The sequence below is a fragment of the Eumetopias jubatus genome, unplaced genomic scaffold (assembly GCF_037043125.1).
Source record: "Eumetopias jubatus isolate StellerSeaLion01/CBP00866 unplaced genomic scaffold, mEumJub1_p1.0 scaffold_1, whole genome shotgun sequence".
NCBI lineage: Eukaryota > Metazoa > Chordata > Mammalia > Carnivora > Otariidae > Eumetopias > Eumetopias jubatus.
The window spans coordinates 65,773,574-65,786,622 of NW_028274807.1; the positions used below are offsets into that span (position 1 = coordinate 65,773,574).

The 13,049-nt window shown below is 38.8% G+C and overlaps 1 protein-coding gene across 1 annotated transcript in view; it reads right to left on the reverse strand.

Moving 5' to 3' along the window:
- Positions 1 to 11,647: 11,647 nt before the first annotated feature.
- POLQ (DNA polymerase theta) overlaps positions 11,648 to 13,049 on the reverse strand; it is a 133,920-nt gene continuing 132,518 nt past the window's right edge. Inside the window, exon 30 of the mRNA XM_088024675.1 lies at positions 11,648 to 12,650. Coding sequence (XP_087880801.1) covers positions 12,537 to 12,650 — 114 coding nt within the window. The 3' untranslated portion in view covers positions 11,648 to 12,536. The remainder of the gene's footprint in view (positions 12,651 to 13,049) is intronic.

Here is a 13,049-nt window from a genome sequence, read left to right on the forward strand (position 1 = left end):
GCAGTGACCAATCATGGATAGACTTTGAAAGAAGTGATGTATTTGGTAACTTATCATGATGCATGTGTTAGTGTCCTATTAGTGCTATAACAAATTACTACAAACTTACTGGCTTAAAGCAACACAAATTGAAGATGGCATCACTAAGTTGGTGACATGGATCATTCCCAACTTCACACCCCCTCACAAGAACAACTAACAACTATACACAGACACCAATGAGAAAATCCTAGAACACAGGGCTAAGACTGAAGCATCCCCCTGGACCAAGGAGACTGAGACAGACATTACAAGGGTAAAAGGAGCGGCTACAATGACCACACAGCCTCTCCCCCAGATCAGCACAGCATGACACCAAGAAGTATCCCCCAAGCCTATGGTTTCTTCACCGGGTGGATATCCAGCTCCCCTACCATTGTGAGTCCCTTCTTGGGGGGTCTCACTCCAGTCTTGCCCCAAGGGGATCTCAGGGGAATCTGCAGGGCTTGACCACTGGAAATTAGATTGTGACAGAAGGAGAGACTTGCAACAACCAGCACTTGGATCTTGGCAGACCAAGGTCTTACTTATAGCACCCAAGGAGAAGTCACAAACAGCATCTATGTTCATCTGCAGAACCAAGACAGTGGTATAGTCTGACCAGGGAACTTGGCAGGGTGCAGGTTTGCCTGCCTTAGGACCTCAAACAAAGAGCCTTTCCAGCCCTGGAGCCTGGTCTGCCCTCATCTCCCACCATGCCCTCCACCACCACCATTCATACAGGGATGCTGAGTCATAGCCTTACCCACTGTTCAATGTAGCTCCTAGCCCTGCCTATCCAGAAAGCCTGACCAGAAGATCTGAAAGTGGCATAGCCCAACAATGCTCAAGTGTAGAGTCCAGCAGGCAGATCTGATCATCGGTACAGTAAGCCAGTGGCCACATTCTGCCAGGAAACTTGGGGCACAGGTCAGCAACAAAGAGTCTTGTCAGCCTTGGAGCCAATTACCTCACTCTGCCCAATGAGGGGAGCTGATTCATAACCCCACTCACTAATGAATGTGATTCCCAGCCCCGCACTACCAGAAAGCCTAGCAGAGACACCTGGGAGGCTAGTTGGAGGCAGCTCTGCTGCTCTGTTCAGGTAGAAAAGCTAATTCATAGCCTTATTCACTGTTGCGTATAGCTCCTACCCTCTCCTGACCCAGATCATCTGGGATGCTGCTTGGAGCTGGCTCTCCAGCCCTGCCTGGGAAGGGGAACTAATTCATAGCCTCACCCATTGCTGAGCATAGCTGCCAGCCCTGCCTGACCAGGAAGCCTGGCCTTAGCACATGGGAATCTCTGGAGCCCAACCCATGACCCTGAATACAAGAACACTTGAGTGAAGAACCTGACCATCAGCTCTGCATGCTCAGAACCAAGACAGTGTCCCCATCTGTCCAGGGAGCTTAGCATACAGGTCTGATTTGATTCCCAACAAGAATATTAACAGCCTTTGGGCATGTACGGGGTCCTCTCTGGACAGGGAAACTAATTCCTACCCCTAGCTGCTGCTGTTACACCCTTCACCACCACCTCATCACCCCCAACCAGAGGACCTAACAGAGTACATGGACAGCTACAGAGCCCATCCTACAGCCCTACTTAAAGTGGCACTTGAAAAGAAAGCACAGATTGGGGTTTTCTCCATCTGTATAGCAAAACCTGCCTGGCCAGGAAATTCAGTGTGCAGCCTAGCCTGATTTGCGTCCCCAAACAATGAGCAGTGCAGGCCTTGGGGCCCATTCTGGTGCCCCGTGAGGACAGTGAAGCTAATTCATTTACTACACCTGCTGCTGAGTATAGTACCTCGTCCCAATCATCTAGAAAGCCTGATCAGAGAACCCAGTCAACCACAGACTCTATCCTATATTCTCTTTATAGCAGGGAACCAAACCAGCAGTCCTATCCAACTGTTCTCAGTGAGTAGCATCCCCTTGCCCTTCAACCTCAAAGCATGGGCAATGCCTTGCCCCAAAACTGACTCTCATAATAAACCCTATTGGCTCAAGGACATTACCAGCTGAAAACGTCCAGAACATCAAGTGGGCTGGTCAAGAACCATCTCTACCAAAGTGAACTCATAAAGTCTAGAAAATAAAACAGCTTACTCAAATGCACAGACACCAAAAAGTAGAATAAAGGATCACAAAAATCAGGCAAATATGACATCACCAAAGGAAACTAGTGACGCTCTAATAACTAATCATAAAGAAATGGAGATCAAAGAATTCAGAATGGGTGCACCTGGGTGGTTCAGTCAGTTAAGGTTCAGCTCAGGTTTTGATCTTAGGGTCATGAGTTCAAGCCCTGCATTGGGGTCCACACTAGGTGTGGAACCTATTAAAAAAAAAAAAAAGAATTCATGATACTCCTCTTACAGAAGTTTAATGAACTACAAGAATACACAGACAACTGAACAAAACTAAGAAAACGATGCATGAACAAAACAAATAGTTCAACAAAGAATATATAAACTATCAAAAAAAAAAAAAAACCACCAGAAATCCTAGAGCTGAAATATACAATGATCGGAGTGAATAATTCAGCAGAGAGCTTCAGCAGCATACTCAACCATGCAAAAGAGAGACTCAGTGACCTGAAAGATAGAATATTTAAAGTTGTCCACTCAGAGGAACAAGAAGAAAAAGGAATGAAGAAAGCCTATGAGAATTAGGGGACACAATCCACATGTCCACATTATAAGAAGACCAGAAGAAAAGAAAGGGATAGAAAATATATTTAGAGCAATAATGGCTGAAAACTTCAGATCCATGAGACCCAATGAACCCCAAATAGGCTGAGCCTCAATAGGGCTCCAGTGAGACACATTATTATTAAATGGTCAAAAATCCAAGATAAAAATTTTGAATGTAGCAAGAGAAGAAACAAATTATATACAAGGAAACCCCCATAAGACTATGGGTGGCTTTCTCAACAGAAACTTTCCAAGCCAGGAGAGAATGGGATGATCTATTCAAAATACTGAAATAAAAAAACTGTCAAATAGGAATTCTATACCCAACAAAGTTGTCCTTTAAAAAATGAAGAAGAGGGGCACCTGGCAGACTCAGTCAGTTAAGCATCTAACTTCAGCTCAGGTCATGATCTCAGGATCCTGGGATCAAGCCCCGCATTGGGCTCCCCACTCAGCAGGGAGTCTGCTTGTCCCTCTGCCCCTCCCCCACTCATGCTTTCTCTCTAATAAATAAATAAAATCTTTTAAAAAAATGAGATAAAGATTTTCCTGAACAAACAAAGGCTGAGGGAATTCATAACCAACAGACCTGCATTATAAGAAATGCTAAAGGAAGTTCTTTGAGAAGTAAAAGGATATTAATTAACATCATAAAAATAAAAGAAAGTGGAAAACTCACCAGTAATGGTAAATACATAATCAGAGTTAGGTTCCATAATATGGTAATAGAGATACATAATTAACTCTAGTTTAAAAGTTAAAAAAATAAATGTAGTAAAAATAACCAGAAGTACAATAATCTGTTATTGGATGCACCGTGTAAAAATATATAAAATATAACATCAATAAAATGTGAGGGAAAGGAGAAGTAAAAATGTAGTTTAGGAATGCTATAGGAGTTAAGTTGTTATCAGTTTAAAATAGGATATTATAGTTTTGTTATAGTTGGGGACTTTAATAGTCTACTCTCAACAATGGATAGATTATCTAGATAGAGAATCAAGACTGAAACAGTGGATTCGAGCAACATTATAGACCAAGTAAAACCCAACAGACATATACAGAATATTCTATCCAACAATAGCAGAATATACATTCTTCTCAAGCACAAATGGAACACTTTCTAAGGTAGACCATAGGTTAGGCAACAAATAAGTCTTAGCAAATTCAAGAAGACTGAAATCATACCACATATCTTCTGTGGTCACAATGGTGTGAAACTGGAAATCAGTAACAGGAGAAAACCTGGAAAAATCACAAATACATGGAAAGTAAACAACACTCTCATGAACAACAAATGGATCAAAGAACAGATTAAAGGGAAAATAAGAGTTATTTCAGACAAAAATGGAAACGCAACATACTAAAACTTGTAGAATACAGTGAAAGTAGTTCTAAGAGGGAAGTTCATAACAATAAACGCCTACATTAAGAAACAAGAAAGATCTAAAATAACCATTCTAACTCTATGGCTCAATGAAGTAGAAAAAGAAGAAAAAATAACTAAGTTCAAAGTTAGAAAGGAAGGAAATAAGAATAGAGTAGAAATAAATGAAATAGAGAAAAACAATAGAAAAGACTAACAAAACTAAGAATTCGTTCTTTAAAACAATAAACAAAATTGACAAATCTTTAGCTAGACTAACCAAGAGAAAAAGAGATAGAACCCACACCAACAAAATTATAAATGAAAGAGGAGACATCATAACTGATATCAAATAAATACAAAGAATTCTAAGAGGCTACTAGGAACAACAATACTCCAACAGACTGGACAACCTAGAAGAAATGGAAACATTATTAGGAACATACAACCTACCAAGACTGAATCAGAAAGAAATTGAAATTTTGAATAGAGCATTTACTAGTAAGGTGATTGAATTACTAATCAAAAACTTCCCAACAAACAAAAGCTCTGGACCAGATGGCTTACTGGTGAATTTCACCAAACATTTAAAGGATTAATGCCAATCCTCAAACTCTTCCCAAAAATCAAAGGGGAGGGAACACTCCCAAACTCAGGCCAACATTACCCTGATATTAAAGCCAGAAAAGGACACTACAAGAAAAGAGAACTACAAGCCAATATTCCTAATGAATACAGAGGCAAAACTTCTCAATAAAATACTAGCAAAATGAATTCAACAACACATTAAAAGGATCATTTACCAGGACGCCTGGGTGGCTCAGTCGTTAAGCGTCTGCCTTCAACTCAGGTCATGATCCCAGACTCCTGGGATCAAGGCCCTCATCGGGCTCCCTTCTTGGAGCGAAGCCTGCTTCTCCCTTTCCCACTCACCCTGCTTGTGTTCCCTCTCTTGCTGTGTCTCTCTCTGTCAAATAAATAAACAAAATCTTATTAAAAAAAAAAAGGATCATTTACCATGATCAAGAGGAATTTATCTTTGGGATGCAAGGATAATCCAACATACACAAATTAATACTGTGATTCACCACGTTAATAGAATGAAAGAAAAAAATCATATATTCATCTCAGTGATGCAGAGAAAGCATTTAAAAAAATTCAACATCTGTTCACAAATTAGGTATGGAAAGAAGTATCTCAACATAATAAAGGCCTTTTATGACAACAAGCCCACAGCTAACAACATACTCAAGGGTGACAAGTTGAAAGCTTTTCTTCTAAGATTAGGAACAAGACAAGAATGCGCACTCTCACCACTCCTATTCAACAAAGTACTGGAAGTCTTAGCAGGACAATCAGGTAAGAAAAAGAAATTAAAAGTACCCAAATTGGAGAGGAAGAAGTAAAATTTTCTCCATTATAGTTAACATGATTTTATATGTAGAAAATTCTAAAGACCACCAAAAAAAAAAACCTTAAAACTACACAACAAATAAAGTTGTATCATACAAAATTAACATACAAATATCAGTAGTGTTTCTATGTGCTAAAAAAGAATTATCTGAAAAAGAAAATAATCCCATTTACAATAGCATCAAAAACAATAAAATACTTAGGAATAAATTTAACCAAGGAGGTGAAAGATCTCTACATTAAAATCTACAATTGAGGAAAGAAATCAAAGATATGCAAATGAATGAAAAGGCATCCTGTGTTCATGAACTGGAAGAATTAGTAATGTTGAAATGTTTATACTACCTCAAACCATCTATAGATTCAGTGCAATCCCTATCAAGATCCCATTTTACAGAAGGAGACAAAACAATGCTAAAATTTATATGAAACCACAAAAGACGCCCAATAGACAACACAATCCTGAGAAAAAAAGAACAAAGCAGGAGGCACCACACTGCCTGATTTCAAACTATATCATAAATCTATAGTAATCAAAACAGTATGGTATTGGCATAAAAACAGACACACAGAGCAATGGAACATAATTGAAAACCCAGAAATAAACCCATACGTGTAAGTCAACTAACATTTGACAAGGGAGCCAAGAATACTTAATGGAGGAAGGACAGTCTCTTCAATAAATGGTGCTGGGAAAATTGGATACTCACATGTAAAAGTATGAAACTAAACCTCTATCTTACACCACTCACAAAAATTAATTTGAAATGAAAGACTTAAATTTAAGACCTGAAACCATGACACTCCTTGAAGAAAACATAGGAAAAAAGCTCCTGACATTGGTCTTAGCAATGAATTTTTGGTAAGACACCTAAAGCAACAAAGTAAAAAACAGGTGGGACCACATCAAACTAAAAAGCTTCTGCACAGCAAAAGAAATAATCAACAAAATGAAAATATAACCAGTGGAATGAGAAAAAAATACTTGCGAATCTGATGAGTTAATATCTAAAACATACTAAAACTCATACAACTCAAAGGCCAATATGCCAATAAGTTAAGCAACCTGGAAGACATGGATACCTTCCTGGAAACCTATAAACTACCAAGACCGAAACAGGAAGAAATGGACAACCTGAATAGGCCAATAACCAGTAACGAGATTGAAGCAGTGATCAAAAAAAAAAAAAAAAAACCTCCCAAAAAACAAGAGTCCATCCCCTGATGCATTCCCTGGGGAATTCTACCAATATTCAAAGAAGAAATAATACCTATTTTCCTGAAGCTGTTTCAAAAAATAGAAACAGAAGGAAAGCTTCCAAACTCATTCTATGAGGCCAGCATTACCTTAATCCCCAAACCAGGCAAAGACTCCATCAAAAAGAAGAATTTCAGACCAATATCCTGATGAATATGGATTCCAAAATCCTCAACAAAATCCTAGCTAATAGGATCCAACAATACATCAAAAGGATCACCCACCACGACCAAGTAGGATTTATCCCTGGGAAGCAAGGGTGGTTCAACGTTTGCAAATCAATCAATGTGATAGAACACATTAATAAGAGGAGAGAGAAGAACCATATGGTCCTCTCAATTGATGCAGAAAAAGCATTTGACAAAATACAGCGTCCTTTCCTGATTAAAACTCTTCAGAGTATAAGGATAGAAGGAACATTCCTCAAGTTCACAAAATCCATCTATGAAATATCATCCTCAATGGGGAAAAGCTGAGAGCCTTTCCCTTAAGATCAGGAACACAACAAGGATACCCACTCTCACCACTATTGTTCAACACAGTACTGGAAGTTCTAGCAACAGCAATCAGACAACAAAAAGAAAAAAAGCTATCCAAATGGGCAAAGAAGAAGTCAAACTCTCTCTCTTCGCAGATGACATGATACCTTATGTGGAAAATCCAAAAGACTCCACCCCCAAATTACTAGAACTCATACAGTAATTCAGCAATGTGGCAGGATATAAAACCAAAGCAAAGAAATCAGTTGCTTTCTTATACACTAACAATGCAACTGTAGAAACAGAAATTAGAGAAATGATTTACAATAGCACCAAAAACAATAAGATAACTCAGAATAAACCTAACCAAAGAGGTAAAGGACCTATACTCTAGGAACTACAGAACACTCATGAAAGAAATTGAAGAAGACACAAAAAGATGGAAAAACATTCCATGCTCATGAATCAGAAGAATAAACATTGTTAAATGTCTATGCTACTCAGAGCAATCTATACCTTCAACGCCATCCCAATCAAAATTCCAATGACATTTTTCAAAGTGCTGGAACAAACAATCCTAAAATTTGCACGGAATCAAAAAAGACCCTCAAATTGCCTAGAAAATGCTGAAAAAGAAAAACAAAGCTGGGAGCATCACGTTGCCTGATTTCAAGCTATATTACAAAGCAGTGATCACCAGACAGCATGGTACTGGCACAAAAACAGACATAGACCAATGGAACAGAATAGAGAGCCCAGATATAGACCCTCAATTCTATGGTCAAATAATCTTTGACAAAGCAGGAAAAAACATGCAATGGAAAAAAGACAGTCTCTTCAATAAATGGTGCTGGGAAAATTGGACAGCCACATGTGGAAGAATCAAACTCAACCATTCTCTAACACCATACACAAAAATGAACTCAAAATGGATGAAAGACCTCAATGTGAGACAGGAATCCATCAAAATCCTAGAGAAGAACATAGGCAGTAACATCTTTGACATCGGCCACAGCAACTTCTTTCAAGATACCTCTCCAAAAGCTAGTGAAACAAAAGCAAATATGAACTTTTGGGACTTCATCAAGATAAAAAGCTTCTGCACAGCAAAGGAAACAGTCAACAAAACAAAGAGGCAACCCACAGAATGGAAGAAGATATTTGCAAATGACACTACAGATAAAGGGCTGGTATCCAAGATCTATAAAGAACTTTTCAAACTCAACACCCAAAAAACAAATAATCAAGTCAAAAAGTGGGCAGAAGACATGAACAGACACTTCTCCAAAGAAGACATACAAATGACTAACAGACACATGAAAAAATGTTCATCATCATTAGCCATCAGGGAAATTCAAATCAAAACCATATTGAGATACCACCTTACACCAGTTAGAATGGCAAAAATGGACAAGGCAAGAAACAACAAATGTTGGAGAGGTTGTGGAGAAAGGGGAACCCTCTTAACACTGTTGGTGGGAATGCAAGTTGGTACAGCCACTTTGGAAAACAGTGTGGAGGTGCCTCAAAAAATTAAAAATAGAGCTACCCTATGATCCAGTATTGCACTACTGGGTATCTACCCCAAAGACACAGATGTAGTGAAAAGAAGGGCCATATGCACCCCAATGTTCATAGCAGCAATGTCCACAATAGCCAAACTGTGGAAAGAGCTGAGATGCCCTTCAACAGATGAATGGATAAAGAAGATGTGGTCCATATATACAATGGAATATTACTCAGCCATCGGAAAGGATGAATACCCAACTTTTACATCAACATGGATGGGACTGGAGGAGATTATGCTAAGTGAAATAAGTCAAGCAGAGAAAGTCAATTATCGTATGGTTTCACTTATTTGTGGAACATAAAGAATAGCATGGAGGACATTAGGAGAAGGAAGGGAAAAATGCGGGGGTTGGAAATCTGAGGGCGACATGAACCATGAGAGACTATGGACTCCGAGAAACAAACTGAGAGTTTTAGAGGGGAGGGGTTTGGGAGGATGGGTTAGCCCGGTGATGGGTATTAAGTGCGTGGAGCACTGGGTGTTATACGAAAACAATGAATCATGGAACACTAATGATGTATTGTATGGTGACTAACATAATAATAAAATTAAATTAAATTTAAAAAAATTAACAAGTAAAAAAAATCCACAAAACCCCCAATTAATCAAATTAAAAAATGGGTAGAAGATATGAATAGACATTTTTCCAAAGAAGATACAACAGGTACATGAAAAGATACACAACATCATTAATCATCAGGGAAGTGGAAATCAAAACCTCACACCCATTAGAATGGCTATCATCAAAAAGAGAAGAAATAACAAGTGTTGGCTAGAATATGGAGACAGGGGAACCCTTGTGGCCCAGTTGGTGGGAATGCAAACTGGTGCAACCACTGTGGAAAATAGTACGGTTTCTCAAAAAATTAAAAGAATAGGACAACCATATGACCTAGTAATTCCACTTCTGGGTATTTAACTGAAGGAAATGGGAACACTTATCAAAGTGGTATCTGTGCCCCCATATTAACATCATTTACAATAGCCAAGACATGCAAACAACCTACATGTCCATTGGTGGAAGAATGCATAAAGAAATTGTGGACTAAATACTCAACAGAATATTATTTAGCCATAAAAAAGAGGAAATTCTGCCATTTGAGACAATATGGATGGACCTTGAGGACAATATGCTAAGTGAAATAAGTTTGACAGAGAAAGACAAATATTGTATGATCTCACTTATATGTGGAATCTTTAAAAAACAAACTCATAGAAAAAGATCCGATATGTGGTTACCAGAGGCAGAGGGTAGGGGAAGGGGAGAATTAGAGGAAGATGGTCAAGAGGTACAGACCTCCAGTTACAAGATAACTAAGCACTGCGGATGTGATGTACCACATGATGACTATAGCTAACACTGCTGGATTGTATATTTGGAAGTTTCCAAGAGAGTAAATTCTGAAAGTTCTCATCACAAGGAAAAAACCTTTTCTTTTTTTTTTTTTGGTATCCAAATGAGGTGATGGATGTTAACTTATTTTGATAATCAGTTCACAATATATGTAAGTCAAGTCATTATGCTGTACACCTTAAACATACAGTTCTATGTATCGATTATATCTCAATAAAATGGAAAAACAAACAAACACTGATTATTATCTTACAGTTTTGGTGGTCAGCAGTCCGATATAGTCTTATTGGGGTGAGAACAAGGTGTTGGCATGGCTGTGTCCTTTCTGGAGGTTGTAGGGGAGAATCCACTTCTATTCCATTGCCTTTTCCAGCTGCCAGAGACTGCCTGCATTCCTTGGCTGATGGCCCCTTCCTCCAGCTTTAAAGTCAGCAGAGCAACATCCTCGAATCTCAATGTTTCCATCTTCACCATCCTCCTCTGATTCTGACCATCTGTCTTCCCCTTATAAGGACCAATGTGTTTATATTGGAACCTAGATAATTTTCCCATCTCAAGATCTCTACCTTAATTACCTCAGCAATGTCCCTTTTAACATTTACTATAACATGGTCGCAAGTTTGGGAGATTAGAATGGGAATGGGGGGCATTATTCTGCTTACCACAGTGCTCATTAGTAGTTACATAATGATTGGACTGAAGAACTACCAGTAAAGTCTGAACTTGATGCAATTACTCAGTTAATATACCCTGGGAACTGAAATTTCAATTGTGTGATTAGGGGCACTAGTGTTTTTTAAGTAAACCATGGTAACTGGAATTTGTGCCTAACCATGCATAGCAAGGGCTATGAACCATGCATAGCAAGGGCTATGAACCATGCATAGCAAGGGCTGCCTGTTTGTTTTAAATCCAGCTCGTAAGTCGAAAGGATGAGAGGATGCATGGGACTACACATTCAGAGTCACTGCTGCAGAAAATCAGGTGGAAATGACCTATATGTCTGCACTTAGGTTTAGAGAAAACTCACAAGTAAACAGAATGAGCCTTCTCTTGTGCTGGATCTCAAGGCCACCTGAATACTAACAGCACTACAGCTTTTCTCTCTGAGAAACATGGTACAGGTGAATATGGAAAAAACTCAAGAAATAATGATATAACTTCCCTCATATCTGTGCCATCTTTTGCCCACTCCCTCTCACCCCCCAAAAAACACGTCTGAGTATTTCGTGCACTAATATGCAACTACTAATAGTGTATTACACTTTGTTTATAAAGTGACTGTCTTTTTAAACATTTCTGGTTAATAAACATAAAAGAACTCTTCTGATAACTGATTAAGAATATAAGAAACATTTCCTATGTGCATAGACATTGTTGAACCAACTCAACAATGCAAACCCTAGAATAAATAACTAGGAACACATTTCTGATACTCTTAGATGAAACACAACTTAAAAAACTGAACTGATATAGTTTCTCATAAATTCATTTTATTTCAACAGCAAAAAAGTAATACACCTTTGATTGGAATTATAAAATACTTTCTCTTTAGCATGGGTATTCCCACCATGCCACAAACACAAAAAGGGGCACTAAGAGATGGACACGGGAGTGTCTTCTTTGGCATTATTATATTAAACTGCAGTATAAACATCTGATCTTACAGAACAGGATACCTTGTGAAGAGGTGTAGCTTATTTTATAATACCTCAGTATTGCAAATACATTCATTGTATGAATTGAGGAGGGAAAAGGAGAAGAAACACCATTTCATGAAAATCCATTCCTAGATGACATCCATACCAAGTCTACCACTTTACAGAATTCAGAATTTATTAGCCAGTGCTGCTTAAAAAGACTACTCCAGTAGTCTTAAATTGATACTGGAGAAAAAAATCACACACAATGCCTGACCGTGGTAGTGTCTGAGAAACCAAAGCTCTATCTGCCCATGGCTCCTGCTGGGGTCTGCATCACAAGAGTCCGAATCCTGGACAGGGCTGGAAATGCCCCTGAGCCAGCAGTTCCACGGTCTTCATGCCTCAGACAGATGAGACCCAAAGTGCTAAGTGCATACTTCAATCACATGTTCTGAACCTGTTTAGAGCCATAAAGAGCTGTAAAAGGCGATTTCATTTATACTCTTTGAGAGTGAATATAATCACTAAACTTAGTATTTTGCCTCAAAAAGAGTTTCTTTACACTACAGAGAATAAAGTCTGGATATACAGTTTGAAACTCTCACTAACATTACTATTCCACATCCATCAAGACTTGAGAGCTGGTCTTCCTGAAATACGTGAAAGGGTAATCTCTCTTCCATGTGGTTGTACCTACACCAGGCTTCCCCACAAGGACTTAGTCAGCCGTACAATTACACATCAAAGTCCTTCAGCTCTCCCCAGCTCGCACCTATTTTCACTTTCACTTTCAGTTTCACAGAAAGTTCTATGGCACTTTCCATTTCATTCTTAACAATCTGAGCTACCTGCAAAAAAAAAAAAAAAAAAAAAAAAAGAGGTTAACGAACTCTCTTCCCAATCAAAGAATGGTTCCCAACCCACCCACTGAGGTGATAAGCCAGACTGGAGCTCTTCACCTCATGGTGCTTAAAACTCAAAATTCGAAAAGAGCCAGGCATCCCAAACTGGTCTGCACTGATGAGCAGGAGCTCTGCCAGTTCCAGTGAAAATGCTCAGTTCTTAAACCCTCAGGGCAAGATTCTCATCTAACTTCTCCCAAACAAAAACAGCCCTGTATCAAAAGTTTCTTTAAAAATGAGTATGAGACTGAACACTCTCAGCTCTTTCTCTACCCTTATGGACTCAACATTTATATAGCCATCCTGGGAATGGGAAAGGGTTCCAGAAATCTCATGCATCTTAAC